Source organism: Saccopteryx bilineata, chromosome 3 (genome assembly GCF_036850765.1).
Source record: "Saccopteryx bilineata isolate mSacBil1 chromosome 3, mSacBil1_pri_phased_curated, whole genome shotgun sequence".
Lineage (NCBI taxonomy): Eukaryota > Metazoa > Chordata > Mammalia > Chiroptera > Emballonuridae > Saccopteryx > Saccopteryx bilineata.
This window is the reverse complement of record NC_089492.1, coordinates 301227445-301254202: the sequence shown is the minus strand read 5'-3', so window position 1 is coordinate 301254202 and position 26758 is coordinate 301227445. Positions and strand designations below refer to the sequence as shown.

The window sequence follows — 26758 nt, the reverse complement described above, 5'->3', positions numbered from 1 at the left end:
TTTGGTGGCATAGTGAATAAAGGGTTGACCTGGAATGCTGAGGTTGCTGGTTCAAAACCCCAGGCTTGCCTGGTTAAGGCACATATGAAAATTGATGCTTCTTTCTCCTCACCCCTTCTCTTTTTCTCTTTCTCTCTCCCCACTCTTAAAAAAATTAATTAAAAAAAGAATAGTCTTAAAGAAAATACCTTTGTTTTTCAACTACTGTTTAATTTCAATATTGTTTGTATTAGTTTCAGGTGTACAACAATCATCATTAGACAACCACAAATATACTTTACAAAGTTTTCCTGCTGACACTCCCAGTATCTTCCAGAGTTATTACAATGTTTTTTACTGTGTTCCCTGTGCCGTACTTAACATTCTTGTGAATATTTTGTAACATCCAGGTCCCTGCGCAAATGTGTTTTTTCATTCTTCTGTTTATGAGAAACATGAACCTGATGTGTCCTAGATTTCTTCAATGTTTGGGCATATATTTGAAAGGCACACTCTCATTTCCTTGTCAATACATTGAAAAATTCCTCTCTTTTTATTCCTGTGTTGAGTGCAGAAAACGGCTCCCATACATATCATCTTAACTTTAAACCAAACAAAGGATAGAAGAAAATTGCCTCCAGTCTTTTGTGGGAACCCGTGTGTGTGTGTGTGTGTGTGTGTGTGTGTGTGTGTGTGTGTAAACAATTCAGCACCACAATTTAACAGCCTTTTGCGACCTAATCAGGCAAGTGAGGTGGGGGGTTGGGCAGACTGTCAGCTTACAGCCAATTCCCCATACCTCTGTCCCCCAAAAATCTAAACTACAGGCCTGACCTGTGGTGGCGCAGTGGATAAAGCGACGACCTGGAAATGCTGAGGTTGCCGGTTCGAAACCCTGGGCTTGCCTGGTCAAGGCACATATGGGAGTTGATGCTTCCAGCTCCTCCCCCCTTCTCTCTCTCTGTCCTCTCTCTCTCTCTCTCTCTCTCTCTCCCTCTCCTCTCTAAAAATAAATAAATTAAAAACAAAACAAAACAAAACAAAAATCTAAACTACATAACCCTGTTGGTTTTTTTGTCCCCAACAGGCACATATTTCTCTGGAATACCATAGGACGCACCTAGAACTCTTCTAGGGCGCACACTTTTAGAACCACTGTTTTAATGTAATTTTAATATGCATCTATTTGATTAGTGACATTGAACCTTTTTAGAAAACTTTTTTGAGAAAAGAGAGAGCGAAAAAGGGTGAAGAAGTGGGAAGCATCAACTCATAGTAGTATGTACCTTGACTGTGCAAGTGTAAGATTTCAGACCAGTGACCTCAGCATTGCAGGCTGACTCTTTATCCACTGTGCCACCACCGGTAACACATTGAGCCTATTTTTATGTCTCTTAACAATCAGTATGTCCTCTTTGGATAACTGTTCATTCAGGTCCCCTGTTCATTCAATCCTTTTTTAATTGGATTGTTTTCTTTTTCATACTATATTGTTTCAATTCTTTAGAAATTTTGGATATTAACCCTTTATCCAAAAAATTATCAGGTTCATATGGAATCATAAAAAAACACAAACAACCAAAGCAATCCGAAGGAAAAAAAATGAAGCTGGAGGCATTACAATACCTGACTTCAAATTATACTACAGAGCCATGATAATAAAAACAGCATGGTATTGGCAGAAAAGTAGACACACAGACCAATGGAACAGAACAGAGAGCCCAGAAATAAAACCACATATATATGGTCAAATCATCTTTGATAAAAGAGCCAAAAACACAATGAAGGAAAGAAAGCCTCTTCAATAAATAGTGCTGGGAAAATTGGAAAGCCACATGCAAAAGAATGAAACTGACTACAGTTTGTCTCCTTGCACAAAAATTAATTCAAAATGGATCACAAACCTAAATATAAGATCTGAAACAATAAATTTCATAAAGGAAAATGTAGGTACTAAACTCATGAACCTTGGCTGTAGAGAACATTTTATGAATTTGACCCAAAGGCAAGGGAAGTAAAGGCAAAGATAAATGAACGGGACCACATCAGACTAAGAAGCTTCTGCACAGCATAAGAAACTGACAACAAAACAGCCAACTAAATGGGAGATATGTTATCTTCAAACAAAGCTCAGATAAGGGCCTACTATCCAAAATATATAAAGAACTCACAAAACTCAGCAACAAAGAATCCAAGTAAAAAATGGGAACAGGACATGAACAGACACTTTTTCCAAAAACTACAAGTGGCCAACAGATATATGAAAAGATGCTCATCTTCACTAGCTATTAGAATTATAAATTAAAACTACAATGAGATACCACCTCACCTGATAGATTAGCTATTATCAACAAGACAGGTAATAAGTGTTGGTGAGGCTGCAAAGAAAAAGAAATGCATTCCCACTGTTGGTGGGAATGTAAATTAGTATAACCATTATGGAAGAAAGTATGGTGGTTCCTCATAAAATTAAGACTAGAACCCAGCAATCCCTCTACTGGGTATATACCCCCAAAACTCACAGACATTGGTACATAAAGACATGTACCCCCATGTTCATTGCAGCATTGTTCACGGCAGCCAAGACATGGAAACAAACAAAATGCCCTTTAGTAGAGGATTGGAAAAATAAATGTGGTACATATATATACTGGAATACTACTCAGCCCTAAGAAATGATGACATAGTATCATTTACAACATGTATGGACCTTGATAACATTATATTGAGTGAAATAAGTAACTCAAAAAGCTAAGCACTATATAATTCCATACATAGGTGGGACACAAAATGGAGAATCACGGAAATGGATGAGTGCAGTGGTTACCAGGGGAAGGAGAACAGAGTGAGGGGAGGGAAAAGGACTTGAAGAGAAACAAATAATGCAGAGGACCCAGGTTCGAGACCCCGAGATTGCCAGCTTGAGCATGGGCTCATCTGGTTTGAGCAAAAGCTCACCAGCTTGGACCCAAGGTCGCTGGCTCGAGCAAGGGGTTACTCAGTCTGCTGAAGGCCCACAGTCAAGGCACATAAGAGAAAGCCAATCAATGAACAACTAAGGTCTCACAACGAAAAACTGATGATTGATGCTTCTCATCTCTCTCCGTTCCTGTCTGTCTGTCCCTGTCTATCCCTCTCTCTGACCTCTGTCCCTGTAAAAAAAAAAAAAAAAAGAGAGAGAGAGAGAAACAAATATAAGGTGACAGAGGATGATTTGACTTTGCGTGTTGGGTATACAGCATAATCGACTGTCCAAATGATATAGAGATGTATTCTCTAAATCTATGTACTCTTGTTGACCAGTGTCACCCTGTTAAATTTAATTGTCTAAATAAAAATAAATTATAAAACAACAAAAAAACCCATTTTTCAGGTATGTCCTCTGCAAATATGTTGTCACATACAATGAGTTGTCTTTTCCTTTTGTTGGTGGTTTTCTATGAAAATATTTTAGTTTGATGTCCTATTTCTTTTTCTTTCTCTTGCCTGAGGACATATATTAGAAAATCTATTGCTAGAAGCAATACCAGACTTTACTGCCTGTGTATCATCTTAGGAGATGTTTCAAATGTTACATTTAAGTCTTTAAAAGAATTTTAAAGATTTTATTTATTCACTTTTTAAGAGAGAAGAGAGAGAAGGAGGGAGAGCAGAAAGCATCAACTCCCATATGGGCCTTGACCAGGCAAGCCCAGGGTTTTGAACTGGTGACCTCAACGTTCCAGGTTGATGTTTTATGCAGAGACACCACAGGTCAAGCACATTTAAGTTTTCTATCCATTTTTACTTGGTTCTTCTGTATGCTGTCATCATTGTGTGTATTGTCTACGCATGTTACAAGCCCTACCACACAGTATTACCATTTCTGCTTTCTATAGCCATACATATTTATTAAAACTTAAGAGGAGAAAATATGCCACTACATTTACTTACAAACTTTTGTTCTTTATTTTTTTTTGTCACAGTGATAGATAAGAACAGGAAGCAAGATGAGAAGCATCAGTTCTGCATTGCAGCACCTTGGTTGTTCATTGATTGCTTTCTCATATTTGCCTTGACTGGGGGCCAAAACAGAGTGAGTGACCCCTTACTCAAGCTAGCGACCTGGGACTTCAAGCCAGTGACCATGGGTTTTGAATCTGGGCTCTCGTTATTTCTGGCCAATGCTTTATCCACTGCACCAATGTCTGATCAGTCCTGCCGACCCTGCTCCGAATCCAGGGTTCGGGAACCTTTTTGGCTGAGAGAGCCACGAACGCCACATATTTTGAAATGTCATTCCATGAGAGCCACACAACAACCTGTGTATGTTACGCATTATCCAATAAAAATTTGGTGTTGTCCCAGAGGACAGCTGTGATTGGCTCCAGCCACCCACAACCATGAACATGAGCGGTAGGAAATGGATTATAATATATGAGAATGTTTTATATTTTTAACGTTATTTTTATTAAAGATATGTCTGAGAGCCAGATGCAGCCATCATGAGTAACATCTGGCTCGAAAGCCATAGGTTCCCAACCCCTGTCCTAATCTTTTGAGCCTGCACTCAAGCCAAATGAGGTTATCCCCAGATCAGAGACCCAAGATTTCGGACCTGACACCTCAACATCCCAGGTTGACACTTCACTGCACCACCACTGGTCAGGCTCTTTCTGTTTTTGTTATCTGTTTTCAGTACTTGATTGTGAGTTTCCCTCACCAAGATTAAGGAGTTTTAAGGAAAAAAATGTACAAAATTGCAATGTACAGAAAATCATTCATATCATTTTGTGACATTTCTACTTAGCTAGTAACTCATCAGCTTTATTATACTTAATGTGTGTTGATGCATTATTTCCCAATCCTTCTGAAGATGTGCACAAATTTCTTTATTTCTGTCCTCTTACTGCTACATTACATCTTCAGGTTACTAATGCACGGTCTGTATTTTTCTGTTATCAAACCATGTAAATTTGTATAAGTGGGCTCACTCAGGAAAAGAATATGTGAAATTATATATATATATATATATATATAAACTCAGAAGTTAAAAAGAACTCCCTAATGATAGTAGACTAAACTTTTTTCAACTAGTAGAATTTGTGAAGCAGAACATGGTGCAATTTCACAAGAAATCACAAAGGAGATGTAAACATACATGTATAACTCACAAGTCTTGAAGAAACAGAGCACACCTGTAGTCTACTCATGAAGGCCACAGCAAAATGCCAGAGCATTTGCTTTTCATAGGGTTAATCAGCAGACTCCTTAAAATTCTTAAGTTTAAATTGTTCAAAATACAGTGGTACCTTCACACTTGAGTTTTAATCATTTCATGGCTGAACGTGTGACTAAATTTGCTCTTGTATTAAATCGAATCTCCTCATTTAAATTAATGGGAATACAATTAATCCGTTCTGGCACCCCAAAACCACACGGATTTTTTTGTTTAATATGCTTTTATTTATTTATTTTTAATTTTTTTATTTTATTTATTCATTTTTAGAGAGGAGAGAGAGAGAGAGGAGACAGAGAAAGAGAAGGGGGGAGGAGCTGGAAGCATCAACTCCCATATGTGCCTTGACCAGGCAAGCCCAGGGTTTTGAACTGGCGACCTCAGCGTTTCCAGGTCGATGCTTTACTCACTGTGCCACCACAGGTCAGGCTGTTTAATATGCTTTTTTAAATAAGAAAATGTACTTTATAAATAATAAACAGATATATACATAAGAGGATATAAAGAAATAAAATGAGGTCCTGTCCGGTTGGCTCAGTGGTAGAGCGTGGGCCTGGTGTGCAGGAGTCCTGGGCTCGATTCCCGGCCAGGGCACACAGGAGAGGCGCCCATCTGCTTCTCCACCCCCCCTCCTTCCTCTCTGTCTCTCTCTTCCCCTCCTGCAGCCGAGGCTCCATTGGAGCAAAAAGATGGCCTGGGCGCTGGGGATGGCTCCTTGGCCTCTGCCCCAGGCGCTAGAGTGGCTCTGGTTGTGACTGAGTGACGCCCCGGATGGGCAGAGCATCGCCCCCTGGTGGGCGTGCCGGGTGGATCCCGGTCAGGCGCATGCGGGAGTCTGTCTGACTGCCTCCCCGTTTCTAGCTTCGGAAAAGTAAAAAAAACAACAACAAACAAACAAAAAGAAATAAAATGGTTTATGAAGTGTATTTACCTTCAAGGTCAGGTGAAGATGCTGGTGGAGATGAAGGAGACTGGCAGAGGCGGTTTTCATTTTGTGCACTGTATCTTAACATGACTTATTCTCTACTTACTTAATGCTACATTTAATTGCAAAATATAATTTACACACTACCCATAATATGTAACTTTATTGCTAAACTTAATTGCTATTATTTTACTTTGCTTAATCATCACCATTTTCTAAATTGACTTTTGGCTTTTTTGCCACACTTTCCTTGCTTTCACTTAGAGGCCATTTGAACAAAAACGTTTCCATGGAAGTTTGTTTCTTCCCCCTTTCAGAACCTTTGGCAGGCCATCTAGTGGAGGGTGGTGGAAGCTCGTGATTCAGATATCTGCTCATGACTTAAAGCAAAAAAATCCCATGAGTGACTGCTCATCTCTCATTGCTCAATTTAAACCGTGTCAAGGTACCACTGTGAACCAAAACAGAGCCTGACCTGTGGCAGCACAGCGGGAAGGGTGTGGACCTGGAGCACTGAGGCCGCTGGTTTGAGGCCCTGACCTTGCCTGGTCAAGACACATATGGGAATTAATGCTTCCTGCTTCCCCTCTTTTCTCTGTCCTCTCTAAAATGAATAAATAAATTCTAAAAAAAAATAATAAATCACCTAAGTTTTGGTAATATTTGCAGAGACCTTATCTAAGGGACACAGATGATGAAACACCTGAAGTGTGAGAAATTCTGTTGGTCATAGCAGTGTTGAGTAAGGTTTCCATACTGTGTAAAGCTTTCCATGTCCATTATATGTTAGTCTATCATCCAGTATTATCATATGTTGAATAGAGTGTGAATGGGGACAATGACTTTGGAACATGTATTGCATTTACACGGCTTAATTCTCTGATGCTCCATGAAGCTTGTACAAGTTCAACATTTTGCTAAATTACTGACATTGTGTTTCTCTCCATCATGAATTCTGCAATGTTGGGGAAGTTTTGAGCACAGGTGAAGGGCTTTGCCACATACTTGATATTTGCAAGGTACTTCTCTGATATGTGTTCTCTTGTTCAGTAAGATGAGTGGTCATTAAAGGTTTTGTCACAACCTCCATATTTGTAAGGCTTCTATTGAGGATAAAATCTCTTATATTTAATAAGATTCCCCTCCCAAGCAAAGACTTGACCACACTCCCTACAAATGTAAGGTTTCTGTCCAGTATGTACTCTTCTAATGATGAGTAAGGTTTCAGGACTGGCCAAAGGCTTTACCAAATCCTCATTTGTAAAGCTTCTGTCAAGTATGAAGTCTCTGATGTTGAGTAAGATTTGAGGAACGGGTAAAAGCTTTGCCACATTCTCTACATTTGTATGGTTTTTCTCCTGTGTGAATTCTTTGATGGACAGTAAGCTGTGATTTCCACATATAGGTTTTGCCACATTCTAAACATTTATGAGACCTCTCTCCAGTATGAATTTTCTGATGTCTAATAAGGATTGAGGAACGGCTAAAGGCTTTTCCACATTCTTTACATTTATAGGGCTTCTCACCGGTATGAACTCTCTGATGTTGAATAACAGTTGAGGACTTGCTAAAGGCTTTGCCACATTCTTTACATTTATAGGGCTTCTCACCGGTATGAACTCTCTGGTGTTGAATAGCATTTGATGAATTGCTAAAGGCTTTGCCACATTCTCTACATTTGTATGGTTTCTCTCCTGTGTGGCTTCTCTGATGTATAGTAAGCTCTGAGTTCCGGATAAAGGTTTTGCCACATTCTAAACATTTATAAGACCATTTTCCAGTATGAAATCTTTGATGTGCAGTAAGGATCCAAGAACGTTTAAAGGCTTTGCCACATTCAGTGCATTTGTAAGGTCTCACTCCAGTATGAATTACTTCATGTGCACTAAGATCTGAATGCAAGGTAAAGGCTTTGCCACATGCTTCACATTTGTAGGGCTTCTCTCCAGTATGAATACTCCTGTGGATACTAAGGCTTGAGGAATAACCAAAGGCTTTGCCACATTCTCTACATTTATAGGGCTTCTCACCAGTGTGAATTCTCCTGTGTTTAGTAAGAGCTGAGGAACTGCTAAAGGCTTTGTCACATTCTCTACATTTATAGGGCTTCTCACCAGTATGAACTCTCTCATGTTGGGTAAGGTGTGATGACTTGCTAAAGGCTTTGCCACATTGTCCACATATAAAGGACTTCTCACCAGTATGAATAATCTGATGTTCAGTAAGTAGTGAAGAACTTCTAAAGGCTTTGCCACATTCTCTGCATTTGTATGGTTTCTCTCCTGTGTGAATTCTCTGATGTATAGTAAGCGGTGAGTTCCGGATAAAGGTTTTGCCACATTCTAAACATTTATAAGACCTCTCCTTAGTATGAACTCTCTGATGTTTAGTAAGATCTGATGAACTTCTAAATGCTTTGCCACATTCTCCACATTTATATGGTTTCTCTCCTGTGTGAATTCTTTGATGTATAGTAAGCTCTGAGTTCCACAGAAAGGTTTTTCCACATTCTAAACATTGATGAGACCTTTCTCCACTATGAATTTTCTGATGCTTAGTAAGAGTTGAGAAACAGCTAAAGGCTTTGCCACATTCTCTGCATTTGTAAGGTCTCACTTTGGTATGAATATTTCTCTCATATAAAGTATGACATGAATGCCAATTAAATGTTTTACCAAATTCTTCATATTGAGAAAGGTTTTCTCCACTATGGACTTTCTTAAGTCTATTTACATTAAATATTTCACTAAAAGCTCTCTTACATAAATTGTAAGTGTAAGATTCCCCCTCAGTTTGAATATTCTCATCTTCAGTATGATTTGAAGATTGCTTAAAAGATTTAATAAATTTACTTTGTTCATTTGTTATCTCCACAACATGAATATCCTGATGAATATTAGAATGTGACATTTGGTCAAACACTTTGCCTTGTTCATAGTGGTTCTCTGGAAATGGAGTTTTCTCATTTTGATTATAAATTAATTCTTGTTTAAAGTTTTTCCAATGTTCACTGTATTGATAACTTCTGTCTCCATTATGTATACTCTGGTAATCATCAAAGACAGAAATGCTTTTAGTGAAAGGTCTAATTTCATTTAACATCTACACTTATTCCCAAATAACTCCTCTGTGATAAATATTAAACCATGTTGGCTTTATAAAACTTGCTCTGATTTTATGAAAGTCATAGAAATTGAAATGAAAAAGAATGCTATTTTTTGGTAGAAGAATAGGATTACCTTTTAAAGGCATTCCTACATTGACCACATAATAATTTCGTGTCTGCATGATAAATCTCAATGTTAGAAATCACTGATTGAAAGTTTAATCTCATAATAAATTTAAAACAAATAAAATGATTTTTTTACTCCATAAATTACAGAAGTTCCTAGCTTTTCCAGATTTCTTTTTTTTTTTTTTACAGGGACAGAGAGAGTCAGAGAGAGGGACAAATAGGGACAGACAAACAGGAACAGAAAGAGATGAGAAGCATCAATCATCATTTTTTCGTTTTGACACCTTAGTTGTTCATTGATTGCTTTCTCATATGTGCCTTGACCATGGGGCTACAGCAAACTGAGTAACCCCTTGCTCAAGCCAGCAACCTTGGGTGCAAGCTGGTGAGCTTTTGCTCATACCAGATGAGCCCGCACTCAACCTGGCAACCTCGGGGTCTTGAACCTGGGTCCTCCACATCCCAGTAGGATGCTCTATCCACTGTGCCCGGTCAAGCGCTGGTGAGCTTTTTGTTTTGCTCAAACCAGATGAACCCACACTCAAGCCGGCAACCTTGGGGTCTCGAACCTGGGTCCTTCCGCATCCCAGGCCAACGCTCTATCCACTGCGCCACAGCCTGGTCAGGCCAGATTTCCTTTTGAAGAATATGTAATAGTAAAAAAATTTTTTCATCTTCATTTTTAAAATTTACTTATTTTAGTGAGATGATGGAAGGCAGAGAGACAAGAATCCCACATGCACTCAACCAGTATCCACTGGCAAGTCAAGTAGGGGGTGATGTTTTGTCCATCAGGGACCCTGGCTCTGTTGCTCAACAACATAGTTACTTTGGTTTTATTTTTGTATTTTTCTTAAGTGAGAAGCAGGGAGGCAGAGAGACAGAATCCTGCTTATACATGACCGGGATCCACCAGGCAAGACCACTAGGGGGCAAAGCTCTGCCCATTTGGGGCATTGCTCTGTTGCCTGAAGCCATTTTAGCACCTGAAGCGGAGGCCATGGTGCCATCCTCAGTGCCTGGGCCAACTTGCTCTAGTGGAGAAAAGGTAAAGAAGGCATGGAAAAGCAGATAATGGCTTTTACTATGTGCCTTGAACAGGAATCAAATCTGGGACATCCACACGCCAGGCCAATGCTCTAGCACTGAGCCAACTGGCCAGGGCTGCAATACAGCCATTTATTTAGTACCTGAGGTAGAGGCCATGGTGCCATCCTCAGTGCCTGAGGCAACTGTTTCTAACCATTCCAGCCATGGCTGTGCAAGGAGAACAGAGAGAGAAATAGAAAGAGGGGAAGAGGCAGAGAAGCAGATGGTGCTTCTCCTGTGTGCCCTGACCGGGAATCAAACATGGGATATCTACACGTGGGGCCCATGCTCTACCACTGAGCACACCAGCCAGGGCTGAGCTTTCTTTTTAGAAACTAATTGATATGCAATATAACTGACTTAGAGGGAGTTTCCTAAATGTGCAATATTTTTTATTTATTTAGAAAACAAAGAGTCACAAATAATTATCCTGTCCTAGCCAGATAGCTCAGTTGATTACAGCATCATCTCAAAGCACAGAGGCTGCTGGTTCAAATCCAGGTCAGGACACATACAGGAGTAGCTCAAAGTTCCTGTCTCTCTCCACCTCTTTCTCTTCATCTCTTTGGCTAAAATCAATGCAATAAGTGGGTTATTTTTTCTTTTTTAAGAGAGGCGGGGAGCTGGACCAAGTGGTGGCGCAGTGAATAGAGCAACAGACTGGGATGCGGAAGACCCAGGTTTGAAACCCTGAGGTCGCCAGCTTCAGCGCGGACTCATCTGGTTTGAGCAAGGCTCAACAGCTTCAGTCAAAGGTCGCTGGCTCGAGCAAGGGGTCACTCGGTCTGCTACAGCCCCCCCCCCCCGCCCCGGTCAAGGCACATATGAGAAATCAATCAATTCACAACTAAGGAAACAAAATGAAGAATTAATGTTTCTCATCACTCTCCCTTCCTGTCTGTCTGCCCCTCTCTCTGACTCTATCTCTGCCACACACAAAAAAATAGAGCAACGGGGAATCATATGAATATTGAGCTGCTCTTATATGAGCCTTGACCAGACATTCAAACAGACAATGTCTGGGCTCCAGATGACCCTTAAAAAAACCGACCTATCCAAGTAGGGCTTACTCTATTTTTTTATTTTCAGAGAGATAGAGGCAGGGAGAGACAAAAGAGAAAGAAGGGAAGCATTCATTTGTTGTTCAAACCTGTTGTCCACTCACTAGCTCCTTTTCATGTGAGCCTTACCAGTGATGAAATCCACAACCTTGTTGTTTCAGGATGATGCTTTCAACCAATCGAGCTAACAGGCCACAGTGTAATAACCATTTTAAAAATTAATAAGACTTGTCCCACCGAGGCCAAAGACCTCCGTTGTTTATACTGTCATCCCGGTGTGCAGAGGTTGCAGCCTCAATCTCTGGTCGGGGCACATAGTGGAAAAGATCAATGTTTCTGTCTGTCACTGTCTCTCTGTCGCTCTCTCCCCATTGCTCTCTAAATTAATAAATAACAGCAAAATAATTGCCTCAGGTTAGTTCTGTCCATATTAACATCCTTTCTTCTCACCACTCTTCCTAAAATTCCAAGGGTTTCATTAAGTGTGCACTATCAAAACCACATCTTCCATATCTTACCAGTATTATTTTAGATGAGAAATCTTCTGTTCCTGACTTTTGTAACAAGGTCTTGTTGTCTTCAGATGATTCAGCTAAAATACACAAAATAAATGGACTTACCAGCAATTATGGACATAATTACATTTTGAGAACTCCAAAGGAAGTTTAAAGCAAGACCAAGAAAGGTAACAATGATGTAAAGTCACATCAGAGAGGAATGAATATTTCCTTCCATTACTGACAATTATCTGCTGAAACACCCAGGCACACAATGGCGATATGAACTGGCTACCTCGCTGCTTCCTGAAAGACTATTTTTGTTCTGCATGACACAGGGCGCCAAGAGAACGGCAGTACAGGGTGAATGCACTGTAGACTTTTTTAAAAAGTGAGTAATTGTTCAAACACACAGAGACTGCAGTACTGAAAACAGATATCAAACCCAAAAAAGCATGAGCAGTAGTGATGCACAGACAGACTGTCAACCTGTGTTGCTGAAGTCCCAGGTCTAATCCCCAAGGTCTCTGGCCTGACTGTGAGCTCATTTGGCTGCAGTGAAGACTCTAAAACTGAAGAACAAAGTCACCAGACCAGGTGGTGGTGCAGTGGATAGAGTGTTGGCCTGGCATGCTGAGGATCCAGTTTCAAAGCCCCAACGTTGGTATCTAGAGTGTGGGCACACCAGTTTGACAAACACAGGAGTTATGAGCTTAAGAGTGGGGTTATACACACAACCCCATGGTCACTGGCATACAGTGGTTTCTGGCTTAACACCGAAGGTTGCTGACTTGAGCAAGGAGTCACTGGCTCGAATGGAGCCCTCTTGTCAAGGCAAATATGAAAACCTTTCGGTGAACAACTAAAATGACTCAACTACAAGTTAATGCTTGTCATCTCTCTCCCTTGCTGTATAATAATACTAGAAGGCAGAATGTCATCTTAAAAGGAAGAAAAAATAATCAAGAATGTGAATATAAATGGATAATAAAAAAGAATGAAACTTTAGCATTTGCAGAAGCATGGCCATACATAGAAGGTATTGTGCTAAGGGAAATAAGTCTGGCAGAGAAACACATGTACCATCTGATGTCAATTATATGTGAAATCTAAAGAACAATATAAATGAATAAATAACCAGAAATAGACCAACAGGTACAGTGAACAGAGTGATGGCTGACAGAGGACAGGGAGTTAGAAGACTAGGTCAAAATGATGAAGCAGCTTCACCTGTAGCAGTGCAGTGGATAAAAGGCTGACCTGAAACACTAAGGTTGCTGGTTCAAAACCCTGGGCTGCCTGGATAAGGTACATACGGGAGTTCATGCTTCCTGCACCTCACCCCTCTGCGCTCCCCCCCCAGATGAATAAGTAAAATCCTAAATATAAGAGGAAGCAGCCTGACAAGGTGGTGATGCAGTGGTTAGAACATTGAATGGGAACAGAGAGGACCCATGTTCTAAACCCCAAGGTCGCCGACTTGAGCATGGGCTCCCCAACTTGAGCATGAGGTTGCTGGCTTGAGTGTAGTATCATAGACATGACCCCATGGTCACTGGCTTGAGCCAAAATGTCTCACTCACTCAGCTGTAGCCTCTCCTCCACCGTCAAACTATATAAATGTAAGCAATCAATAAACAAGTAAGATGCCACAACAAAGAATTGATGCTTCTTATCTCTCTCCCTTCCTATCTGTCTGTCCCTATCTGTCTCTGTCAAAAATTAAAAAGAAACAAATGATACATCTGAAAACATAACATCTGTTCCAAGGATTCCTGAAATTTCTGCACCCAATTTTAAGATCTCAACCACTTCTGTCAAAAACTCCAAATGACAAAAAACAACCTATCATGTAATTCCTCCGGTACGTGCACATGCTTTCTCAGGTGCCCAAAGGTATAGAAGAGGAGCCAGATCATAGCAGCCCTCAGTCCAAGGGGAGGACTTGGCCCCCACTGCTAATGAGATGAGGAAGATCGTTATAGCAAAAGCAGAGTCTCTTGAGGATGCTGGAACACAGGACATGTTGGAGACAAGCTGTCCCTCAATCAAAGCAACCAGAATTAACCTGGGTCTCTCACAGCCCTTTCCACTGCAGCAGCTTCCCAAACCACACTTTAAAGTCTGGCTTCCTCTGTGACCTTTACATCGCTTACCGGCATCATCTGCTTCCTCATCCCACCTACCTGGGTGGAAGGATACTGTCATTTGCCTTCACAGCTACAATTTCTAAGTCATTTTGTGCCCAGGTGAGAAGACATGGTACAATATTACAATGTTCTAGAAAAAAACTTTCCAAAATACTGTTTTCTGATAGCACCTTAATCATTCTAACACCACGTAAGTTTTCATACACTGAGGTCTAATCAATGTGCATCATGAAGCCTTTGTTTCTACACCAGCAAACCCCCATATTTGTTTCCTGATGGCAGAATTCAAAAGCTACCTTGCAAGACAGAAGCTACCATGTGATCTCCTAATGAAAGAAACAAAATGCTGCAGGGACAGAATAAACTCAGGAAGGAAGTCATCCTCACCCAGGGAGACCAGGTTCCTGTAGTTCTCCAACATCACATCCACATACAGTTTCTGCTGAGCTGGGTCCAGGCATTCCCACTCCTCCTGAGAGAAATCTACAGCCACATCCCTGAAGGTCACATTCCTGAAGGTCAATGCTTTCTGAAAGAAAAGACAGATTAACAAATGTCCACACTCTTGAGTTTATAACGTCATCCAACATGAAAACACGTTTAGAAGTGGTTTTTTCTAGGAGAAATGACCCAGTAAGATCATTTTTGCCCAGCAATATATATTTCTTCTGTGAGAGAGAAACAGCATCACACAGACAGGTTTGAGAGATGTGAGAATTTCAACTCAAGTTGTGGCAATATTAATTATTCATTGACTGCTTTCTGATACATGCCTTGACCAACCAGGTGGCTCTAGCTGAGCCAGGGACCCATCGCCCAAACCAGCAACCTTTGGGCTCATGCCAGCAACCAAAGGATAATGTACATAACCCCACACTCATGCCAGGGACCCTGGCTTGAAATCAGTGACCTCGAAGCTTTGAATCTGGGTCTTTCTACAGCCACATCCCTGAAGGTCAATAGTTTCTGGAAGATAAGACACAGTAATGAAGGTCCACATTCTGAGTTTATAATGTCAACCAAAATGAAAACAGGGTTAGAGGTGGTTTTGTCATATGAGAAAATAATCCAGGACATTTTTCAAAAAAAAAGACCATATCATTTTTGCCCAGCAATATATATATTTCTTCTGTGTGAGACAGAGAAACTGGGTCACACAAACTGGTTAGAGAGAGATGAGAAGCATCAACTCAAGTTGTGGCACTTTTAGTTGTTCATTTACTGCTTTCTTTCTTTCTTTTTTTTTTTTTTCATTTTTCTGAAGCTGGAAACGGGGAGAGACAGTCAGATAGTCTCCTGCATGCGCCCGGGATCCGCCCGGGATCCGCCCGGGATCCACCCGGCACGCCCACCAGGGGCGACACTCTGCCCACCAGGGGGCGATGCTCTGCCCATCCTGGGCGTCGCCATGTTGCGACCAGCCACTCTAGTGCCTGGGGCAGAGGCCACAGAGCCATCCCCAGCGCCCGGGCCATCTTTGCTCCAATGGAGCCCTGGCTGCGGGAGGGGAAGAGAGAGACAGAGAGGAAAGCGGCGGAGGGGTGGAGAAGCAAATGGGCGTTTCTCCTGTATGCCCTGGCCGGGAATCGAACCCGGGTCCTCCGCACGCTAGGCCGACGCTCTACCGCTGAGCCAACCGGCCAGGGCCCATTTACTGCTTTCTGATATGTGCATTGACCAAGTGGCTCTGGCTGAGCCAATGACCTGCTGCTTAAGCCAGCAACCTTTAGCTTCATACCAGCAAGCATGGGGTACTCTCTATAACAGGGGTCCCCAAACTTTTTACACAGGGGGCCAGTTCACTGTCCTTCAGACCGTTGGAGGGCCAGACTATAAAAAAAAACTATGAACAAATCCCTATGCACACTGCACATATCTTATTTTAAAGTAAAAAAACAAAACGGGAACAAATACAATATTTAAAATAAAGAACAAGTAAATTTAAATCAACAAACTGACCAGTATTTCAATGGGAACTATGCTCCTCTCACTGACCACCAATGAAAGAGGTACCCCTTCCGGAAGTGCGGTGGGGGCCGGATAAATGGCCTAAGGGGCCACATGTGGCCTGCGGGCCGTAGTTTGGGGACCCCTGCTCTATAACCCCACGCTCAAGCCAGGGACCCAGGTTGAAGTCAGTGACCTCGGGGGTTTGAATCTGGGTCCTCAGTGTCACAGGTCAGTGCCTTACCTACTGTGCCACTACCTGGTCAGGCAGCAATACTCTTTTTCTCAAAAATTTTTTGTCTTTTGTTTTCTTAATCTTTCATGAGTAATATTTTTTAATTTATTTTCTAACATTGAGTAAGGAGGAGCACACATGTCCATAAATCCACTACACAGACTTGACTTTTTATTTTTTTATTTTTTTATTTTTTATTCATTTTTAGAGAGGAGAGAGAGACAGAGAGGGAGAGAGAGGAGAGAGAGACAGAGAGAGAGAGAAGGGGGGAGGAGCTGGAAGCATCAACTCCCATATGTGCCTTGACCAGGCAAGCCCAGGGTTTCGAACCGGCGACCTCAGCATTTCCAGGTCGACGCTTTATCCACTGTGCCACCACAGGTCAGGCCAGACTTGACTTTTCAAGAAGATGAATTTTAAAATTAAGTCATCACTGTGACCTGGTAAATCAGTCAGTAAGAGAATTCTCCTGATATACCAATGTGGCAGGTTCAATTCCTGGTCAAGGCACACACAAAAAATCAACCACTTAATAAATAAGTGAAACAGCAAGTTCATGGCTTTTTCCTCTCTCTCTAAAATTAATAAATAGAACTAAGGCATCAACACAGGCATGTGGATTTGTCAGTGCTGTATTTGTATCGCTTACGATCACTTGTCACAACAAGTTAGAAGTGTACTTGTTCAATTTTACATCAACAACAGTGAACTGCTATTTTCTGCAAATGCTGAATCTCACTCAGGAGTTCTGGGATGGAGCCTGTGCTCCCACACATCTAACAAGCTCTCTTTTTACCAATGATGACTATGTCTGTAGTCCATGTGCCACGCTCCCGAATAACAGACAAAGAAAACTCGAGCGAAAATGCATATATGACTGAGCTGAAATTTTAACAGAATTTCTTGTTCTCAAAGAATAGGATGCATAGCAACCACAAATTTACTATACATAATCTTTGAACAAGATATTTATTCCCTTACTGTGAAACTGCTTTGTGAAACAGAGTGAAGGGTAGGCCTTGAGTTTTATTTCAAAGGTAATCTACAATTTTCAAAAAAAGTACAAATATTGGCCAATATTCATAGAAACTCCATAAACATGTATAGAAGTTTCCATAACTGATAACAACAAAAACATCTTAAGCAAGAAGAAAAAATAGCTCAAATAATGTTAACATTTTTTTTTTAATATTTATTTAAAATTTTATTGCTGGAAACCAGGAGGCAGTCAGACAGACTTCCGCATGCGCCCGACCGGGATCCACCCAGCACGCCCAGCAGGGGGCGATGCTCCGCCCATCTGGGGTGTTGCTCTGTTGTAACCAGAGCCATTCTAGCACCTGAGGCAGAGGCCACAGAGCCATCCTCAGCGCCCCAGCCAACTTTGCTCCAATGGAGCCTTGGCTGTGGGAGGGGAAGAGAGAAACAGAGAGGAAAGAGAGGGGGAGGAGTGGAGAAGCAGATGGGCGCTTCTCCTGTGTGCCCTGGCCGGGAATCGAACCTGGGACCCCTGCACACCAGGCCGACGCTCTACCACTGAGCCAACCAGCCAGGGCCTGTTAACATGTTCTGTACACAGACATACATAGGGGAACTAGGTACAATTTATAAGTGATATAAAATAAAATGAAATCCAGATATTGTAATTATGTAGTTTTATGAATCAGTTGTGAATAATACTTGTTTTTTGTTGTTTTTTTTGTAACAGAAAGAGACAGAGAGGGACAGACAGACAGGAAAAGAGAGAGATAAGATGCATCAATTCTTTGTTGCAGTACCTTCACTGTTCATTGATTGTTTTTTATATGTGTCTTGACTGGGGGGCTAAAGCAGAGCAAATGATCCCCTTATTCAAGTTACCAACCTTGGGCTCAAGCCAGCGACTCTGGGCTTCAAGCCAGAAACCATGTGGTCATGCCTATGATCCCACGCTCAATACACCAACTCCATGGCTCAAGCTGGTGACCTTGGGGCTTTAAACCTGGGTCCTCTGTGTCACAGTCCAATGCTCTATCCACTGCAGCACCACCTGGTCAGGTGATACTCGTGTTTTATAAACACAGTAGCAAGAAGAACATTCATAATAATAGAAAAAAATATTTAGAGCAATTATTTTTTCTATAATTTCCTTAAAAAATTTTATACACATTCTTGGAGAGTTATCTGCTGTGACATTGTAGGCAGTAACATGAATAAGGAAATTATCTGCAAATGATCACAAAAAATAGTAATTTTTGCAAATGTCCATCCACATGTATCCGCCACGTTCTGTTCTTTAACATTCCCTTTAAATAGGAAGATGCGGCCTGACCTGTGGTGGCGCAGTGGATAAAGCGTCGACCTGGAAATGCTGAGGTCGCCGGTTCGAAACCCTGGGCTTGCCTAGTCAAGGCACATATGGGAGTTGATGCTTCCAGCTCCTCCCCCCCATCTCTCTCTCTGTCTCTCCTCTCTCTCTCTCCCTCTGTCTCTCCCTCTCCTCTCTAAAATGAATAATAAAAAAAATAAAATAAATAAATAAATAGGAAGATGTTCTCACCAATCTAGTGAACAAGTCTCTTCTAGCTGCTCTTTTCTGTTGGAACTTCCTCAGTAGTCTGACCTGTAGAAGGTGCATTTCCTTAATCCTGCCCCACAGAGGTGACGCTGCAGCCTCATGAACCTAAAGCCTAGTTTCCCTTCATATTGATGCTCAAGCTTCTGACCCATCCTCATAAGGATGATGGACACAGTTGCCCTCCCAGGTTGATGTCACAAAGGGGATATTTCTAGTATTTGAAAGTGATGAGAGAGTAATGGTAGCATGAGAGATACCCCTGATCTCTCCCTTTGAAATTTCAACAAATTGAACAATAGTAACACAGTGAAGTAACCCCAGCTGGGCTCACACTGAACCTGAAAGAGCCCCACACTGAAAGGACTTAAGGTGTAGTGAGTTGAAAAGGAGGGTGGAGATAAAACATAGTCACAGTCAGCTCTGAAGAGAGAAGCTGGCCTGCTCAGGTGTTTCTTTCTTTTTCTTTGCTGCACTGTGGGAAAGAGGAAGGGCCATGTTGCCTAGGTAAGGTTTCCTGTGAAATGAAGAGTGAAGTCTGGAGTGCCTGAACCTCCTTCAGATAGAGGCAGAGAGGTAGAGAGGGAGGTGCTGAACTAAGGGGCAGGGACTGAGCGCAGGGTCCCGGCCTTGGTCCCCTGGTCTGCCTGCAGCCCACTCTCTGCACCGAGACAGAGAAAGTGTGGTCCCCCAGCCTCCCAGATACCAAGTCCCTCACCATGTAGGTAGGAAAAGTGGCAGTGGCAGATCCCACAGCTAGCTCTCCAGAGCCACTCTTACCCCTGAGAAATACAGCTACTCCCCATCAGGTCCCCTGGTTTCTTGAGACGTGGGGAGGAGCACCCAGAGACCTCAAATCACCATTGCTAGAAACTTCAAGCCACAAAATCATAAAGCCATAAAGCTGAAGATGTAAAACCCTCATTACAAGCCACACCCACCAATGACTGTGGCCCTGCCTACATCGTTAACAGGAAGGTCGCACTGGAGTTCTGCCCAAGAATCTCAGAGACAAAACTTATAGAATAGTGATCCTAAACAAAATACTAGCAACTTGAATACAACACATTAAAAAAATAATACATCATGGCCCTGGCCAGTTGGCTCAGTGGTAGAGTGTCGGCCTGGTGTGCAGAAGTCCCGGGTTCGATTCCCGGCCAGGGCACACAGGAGAAGCGCCCATCTGCTTCTCCACTCCTCCCCCTCTCCTTCCTCTCTGTCTCTCTCTTCCCCTCCCGCAGCCAAGGCTCCGTTGGAGCAAAGTAGGCTGGGGCGCTGAGGATGGCTCTGTGGCCTCTGCCTCAGGTGCTAGAATGGCTCTGGTTACAACAGAGCAACACCCCAGATGGGCGGAGCACCGCCCCCTGGTGGGCGTGCCGGGTGGATCCCGGTCGGGCGCATGTGGGAGTCTGTCTGTCTCTTCCCGTTTCTAGCTTCGGAAAAATACACAAAGAAAAAAAAATAATAATAATACATCACAATTAACGTGGGATTTATTCCAGGAGTACAATTGTGGTTTGATATACATAAGTCATGTAACACTCAATAAAATTGGAATAGAAGGAAAGTACCTCAACATAATAAAGGCCATATATGACAAACCGTCAGTTAATATAATACTAAATGGAGAAAAACTGAAAGCTTTTCCTCTGAAATCAGGACAAACATAAGGCTGCCCAGTCTCTCCACTCCTATTCAACATAGTGTTAGAAGTTTTAGCCATAGCAATCAGGAAAGAGAAAGAAATAAAAGCAATTTATATTGGGAAAGAAGTAACAGTATCACTTTTTGCAGATGATAAGATCCTGTATATAGAAAACCCAAGGCCCTGGCCAGTTTGCTTAGTAGTAGAGTGTCTGCCCACGGTGTGGATGTCCACGGTTCAATTCCCTGTCAGGGCACACAGGAGATGTCCCCATCTGCTCTGCAGCCTTTCCTCTCTCACTCACTCTCCTCTTCCCCTCCTATAACCATAGTTCGATTGCAGTGAGTTGGTAAAGGGCACTGAGGATGGCTCCATGGTCTCCACCTCAGTAACCAAGAAGAGCCTGGTTACTGAACAATGGAGCAATGCCTCAGATGGGCATAGCATCGCCCCCTAGTGGGCTTGCTGGGTGGGTTCCAGGCGGGGGCATGCAGGAGTCTGTCTCTGCCTCTCCTCCTCTCATTGAAGAAAGAAGAAAGAAAACCCCAAAGGTTCCACAAAAAAATTATTAGAAACAATGAACCAATACTATAAAGTCGCAGGATGCAAAATCAACATACAAAAGTCTGTTGATTTCATATATGTCAAAAATAAAACTCTAGAAAATGAACTAAAAAAATATAACCACCTTTACAGTTGCAACAAAAATACCTTGGAATAAACTTAATAAACGATGTAAAGGATCTATGCTTGTATGTTGAAAATTACAAAGCATTATTTAAAAAAAATTGAAAAGGACAAAATGAAATGGAAAAATATTTCATGTCATGGATTGGAAGAATCAACATAGTTAAAATGGCCATATTACCAAAAGCAATATACAAATTTAATGCAATCTCCATCAAAATCCACTACCTCTCTGCCTGACCTGTGGTGACGCAGTGGGATAAAGCGTCGACCTGGAACACTGAGGTCGCCGGTTCGAAACCTTGGGCTTGCCTGGTCAAGACACATATGAGAGTTGATGCTTCCTGCTCCTCCCCCTTCTCTCTCTCTCTGTCTCTCTCTCACTCCTCTCTTTCTAAAAAATCAATAAATAAAATATTAAAAAAAAAAAAAATCCACTACCTCTCTCTAAAATCAATAAAATGAACATTTGAAGAAAATTCACTGAAGTTATGAGGAAAGGCAAACACAGCCTCTGCCCAGGACACATCGCTTACCTGAGAAGCAGCCATTCTGTCCTGGTCCTGCTTCTGCTTGTTTTCTCAGGAGACAATATGTTGAGGAGTCAAGTCTGCACTTTGAGAATGTGCCGCCACAGGTGTCCACACAGCCCTTTAATCTGTTTCCAGCACACTCACAGACAGAAGGACCTGGAAATGCTGAAAAGTCCACTCTCTCCTGTCCATCCTCACTGGAGTCAGCCACAAGTGCTCCTGCAGGGAGAACACACTATATTATTTTTGTCTTCACCTGTCTGTCCTCCCTCAGACGTCCACACATTCCCACAGCAATGAGAATGGGCGCTGCTCTCCTGAACGCCCAAACCCAACACAACACCCTGTCACCTCCCTGACCGCCCCTGCTCCCCTCTCACTAATGCATCCCGGGCGCTCTCCTCTCGGGACAATGTCTGTGCATCCCCACCTACCTTTGCCTTTCTCCTAAGATTCCAGGGTTCCTCTTTTGCCTCTGAGACCTGTTCTCTGAGCACACTTGTACTTCTGACTTTATTTTTTTCTTTGCGACAGAAAGAGGGACAGACAAGCAGGAAGGGAGAGAGATGAGAAGCATCGATTCTTTGTTGTGGCTCCTTAGTTGTTCATTGATTGCTTTCTCATATGTGCCTTGACTGGGGGGCTACAGCAAGTGACCCCTTGCTCAAGCCAGTGACCTTCACCTCACGCAAGCAACCTTAGACTTCATGCTAGCAATCTTTGGGCTCACGTTAGCGACCATGGGTTCATGTCTATGATACCATGCTTAAGCCAGTGACCCTGCACTCAAGCCAGCAACCTCAGGGTATAAATCTGGGTCCTCTGTGTCTCATTTTGATGCTTTATCCACTGTGTCACCACCTGCTTAGGCTACTTCTCTGACTTCTAAATAAAATTTCTGTTATAAAAAACAAAAACTTAAAGCAAATGCATACAGGATCCTTCCTATTAATCCCTGGGCTCACCTTGGAACCTCCTGGAGCAGCTCATTAAAAGAATGTGGCCCGAACTTTGGTGGTGCAGTGAATATAGTTTTGACCTAGAGCACTGAGGTCACAGGTTCAAAATCCTTGGTTTCATGAGCAAGGCAAATATGGAAGTTGATGCTTCCTGCTCCTCCCTCTTTCTCTCTCTCTCTCTCACTACTCTTTAAATTGAATAAAGAACTAAACAAAACAATGCTGTTGCACCCAGAGAAGCTCTCTGACTTTGAGAGAATAGTGCAGGTGATGTCCTTTCTTAAAAATCAAGCCATTTCATCGGACCCCCGAGGGGAATGGTTTAGCTTCAATAAGCATGCAGATCCCTTGGGGATGAGGGCTCCACGCTTAAGTTGTGGTTCCGCGGGTCTGCAGTGGGGCCCAGGATACGGCATCATTATCTAGGTCCCTGTGGTGCCTACATTGCACCCCCAGAGCTGTTTTCAGCAGCTCTGGCTGACGGGTACCAGACACAGCACACCTCACACTTCTGGATGCTGGAAGGGCGGTTTCAAACTTTCAGTCATTAGCCCTGGCCGGTTGGCTCAGCGGTAGAGCGTCGGCCTAGCGTGCGGAGGATCCGGGTTCGATTCCCGGCCAGGGCACACAGGAGAAGCGCCCATTTGCTTCTCCACCCCTCCGCCGCGCTTTCCTCTCTATCTCTCTCTTCCCCTCCTGCAGCCAAGGCTCCATTGGAGCAAAGATGGCCCGTGCGCTGGGGATGGCTCTGTGGCCTCTGCCTCAGGCGCTAGAGTGGCTCTGGTCGCAACATGGTGATACCCAGGATGGGCAGAGCATCGCCCCCTGGTGGGCAGAGCGTAGCCCCATGGTGGGCCTGCCGGGTGGATCCCGGTCAGGGGCATGCGGGAGTCTGACTGTCTCTCCCTGTTTCCAGCTTCAGAAAAATGAAAAAAACAAAACAAAACAAACTTTCAGTCACTAATTCAACAAATCATATGAAAAAAAGAAAAAGATGCTGAACACTAGATGAACTCAAGACAAAAGGTTCTAACTGCCAGGGTCTGACATCCTTACCAAGTGCACAATGAAATAGCCTAATATTGTTTACTAAACAACAATGGCTGTTTCAACGTTTGATAGACACTAGAAAGGACGCGGTCTCAGAATTCAAACTTCACACAATATATTGAAAAGAAAAATTATATCAAACTTTTTTAATGTAATGATTTTTAGGATCAAAGATGTAAAAAGTTGAGACTGCCTCATACTTGGGAAAGAATTATAAGCTGTGCTTATGGCCTTGACCAGTTTGCTCAATGGTAGAGCATAGGTCCAGTGCATGGAAGTCCTGGGTTTGATTCCTGCTAAGGGCACACAGACTAAGCGATGGTCTGTTTCTCCACCCCTCCCCCTATCCCTTCTCTCTCTGTTTCTCTTCTCCTTCTGCAGCCATGGCTTTATTGGAGCAAGGTGGCCCCAGGTACTGAGGATGGCTCCATGGCCTCACCTAAGGTGCTAAAATAGGTCAACTGCAGAGCAACAGCCCTAGATAGGCAGAGCATCACACCTTAGTGGGCTTGCTGAGTGGATCACAGTGGGGGTACATGCAGTAGTCTTTCTGCCTCCCTACTTCTCATTTAAGGGAGGGGAAAAAAAGAATTATAAGCTCTAGTTATGAGATATCACTAATGCTTATTTTAAAAGTTAATAACTACTGCAAGAAAGTAGATATTCAACAGACTAGGATTTATCTCAATAAGTTTTCTTTTAAATAAATTAAATGAGATGTGGAGTAAAAGAGGTAAATTCATTGGGACGAAAATAAGAATTCTTTTTTCTTCACCCCCCACTTCAGCTCCCCATCCCCCCTTCCTAATCTCTTCTCTCCGGGCCCTCCCTCTCCTCGGGGTTTCTCCCCTTTCTTCCCCTCGTGCTCTTTTTCCCGGTTACTGTCACTCTCCCGTCGCGGTCCCGTCCCCCCCCCCCCCCGCTCCCCCACGTGGCCGTCCTGGCCCCTCACTGACTTCTCCTCCCCTCCCGTGTCTCTCTCCGTCCCGACCCCTCCCAGCCCCGCTCTGCGCGTCCCCAGGGCCTCTCCGCTGTCGCCGCTCCCACACAGCCCTCCCCGCACGGGGCCGGGGGCTCTTCTGGGGACCATGCATTCTCGCCCCGAATCCCCGCCCCATGGACAGTGTGCTCTTCCTGGCCCGGGCCTCATATTAAATGGGGTGGGGTCTCAGGAGGGGGTCTGCAGGTCCCCAGGCCACATGGGGGGGCAGTCCGGGATCTATGATCTGAAGGAGGCCAGGCGGGCGGAGGGGCGCACACTGTCGGTGACCAGCGTCCGAGTCCGTCTTCCGGGACTTTAAACAGCACATGGGGGGGGGGGGGGCTGGCCCCTCGGCAGAAAACCCCACGAGAGGTGGGTCCCACGCCCGACGGAGGGGGGACACGGGCAAGGCGGCTTCAGTTTCCCCAGAAACCGACGCGGAGTCCCCACCCGGCAGCCAGCGAAGCGGGCAGGCTCGGGGCTTCTCACCGGGACTCCGCACTCACCGCTGGGGGCTCGGAAGCAGCGCTCTTGGCGTCCTTACCGACCCTCAGTCTCCCCGCGTGCATGAATGGGGACTGGGGAGCGCCATGTTTAAACCGGGAAGACCGGCCTTAGTCCTGCGAGACCTTCGCTACAGACGCTCCGGGGTTGGAAAGAAGCTGCGAGTGCGCAGTGCACCTAAAGCCTGGCTGGAGTGACTAGCTGTCTGAGTGCTTCTCGCAGTGGGTGGGAACTCAATACTGACCAATCAGAAGTGGTGATAGCAGAATAATGAAAGGTGCCAAAAAGCAGCATGTCCTGTGCTCCCCTCCACCTTTCTCACTGGTGATAAATTTTTTGTTGGTAATTGAATGACTAAGGTAATGTTCAGTAAGACTTAAATATCATTACTCATAAAATTTGTATGATTTTTTTTTTTTATCCAAAGTTAATATAATGAATCCCTGGCTGGGTGGTTCAGTTGGTTTGAGTATTGTCCTCTACACCAAGGTTGTGGTAACCCGGATAGGTCACCTCCAAGAAGCAAGCAATGAATGCATAAATCAAGAAGAACAAATCCATGTTTCTCTGACTCCCGTCCCCCACACCTTGCCTAAAAATCAATTTTAAAAATTAAAGAACACTGTGATGACACCCCAAGGATTGAATGTTGGGTTACAACTTTGACACACACATCATAAGATTTTTCTTAGATGGCCCTGGTCCAGTTGCTCTGTGGGTTAAGGCAACCTCCCAATATGACAAAGTTGTGGGTTTGATCCTGGGTCAGGGCACATACAAGAATCAACCAATGGCCTGACCCGGCAGTGACACAGTGGATGGAGCATTGGCCTAGGACGTAGAAGACCCAGGTTCGGAACACCCAGGTTGCCAGATTGAGCACGGGCTCACTTACTTGACCACAGGATCACTGGCTTGAATGAGGGATCAGAGACATGACCCCATGGTCACCGGTTTTAGCCCAAGGTTGCTGGCTTTAGGAAGGGGTCTCTGAATGGGCTGCAGCACCCCCTATCAAGGCACATATGAGAAAGCAATCAATGAACAACTAAGGTTCCACAACAAAGAATTGATGCTTCTCATCTCTCTCCCTTCCTGCCTGTCTGTCCCTATCTCTCTCTCTCTCTCTCTCTCTCATTAAACAAACAAAAAGAATCAACCGATGAATGCATAAATATGGAACAAGTAGATTTTTCTTTCTTTCTCTCCTCCTTTTCGAAACACAAAAATTTTTTAACACTCAAATTTCATTTTAAATAAAAATTTTTTCTGATGTATTGACTGATGTTTAATACTTTAACTGTATTTGTATCGTGATTAAATACATCACCTTATTAATTAATTATACTCTTATTTCCCCCAGTGTGCATTTATGATTCTATGTGAAAACTCAGCCTGATGAAACTCCTTCCAAACAGTACTTTTGTAGTTTTTCTGTAACTAGTATAACTGTGATATTGTGTTATTAATGAAGAATAGATCGAAAGTTTTCTTTATTGCAAAGATTG

The 26758-nt window shown here is 43.2% G+C and overlaps 1 protein-coding gene across 2 annotated transcripts; it reads right to left on the bottom strand.

Moving 5' to 3' along the window:
- Window positions 1-6080: 6080 nt before the first annotated feature.
- On the bottom strand, window positions 6081-25386 carry LOC136331926 (zinc finger protein 420-like). 2 transcript variants are annotated; one of them, XM_066271093.1, is made up of 5 exons: window positions 25253-25386; window positions 21759-21974; window positions 14542-14683; window positions 12026-12099; window positions 6081-9167 (listed from the first exon to the last, which is right to left on the bottom strand). In XM_066271093.1, the coding sequence occupies exons 2-5, from the start codon at window positions 21771-21773 to the stop codon at window positions 7395-7397; spliced, it is 2004 nt and encodes a 667-aa protein (XP_066127190.1). In that variant the 5' UTR covers window positions 21774-21974; window positions 25253-25386; the 3' UTR covers window positions 6081-7394. The 2 variants fall into 2 exon arrangements, 1 of the variants encoding a protein (XP_066127190.1); XR_010730561.1 differs by lacking the exons at window positions 6081-9167; window positions 12026-12099; window positions 14542-14683 and adding an exon at window positions 16557-16834.
- Between the last annotated feature and the right edge of the window lie 1372 nt (window positions 25387-26758).

Coding starts and splice junctions, on each gene's coding strand:
- LOC136331926 (XM_066271093.1), bottom strand. Junction 12,100..14,541: donor CAGGAACCTGGTCTCCCTGG/GTGAGGATGACT, acceptor TGTGTATTTTAG/CTGAATCATCTGAAGACAAC. Junction 9,168..12,025: donor TCTCATCTAAAATAATACTG/GTAAGATATGGA, acceptor GATGATTACCAG/AGTATACATAATGGAGACAG.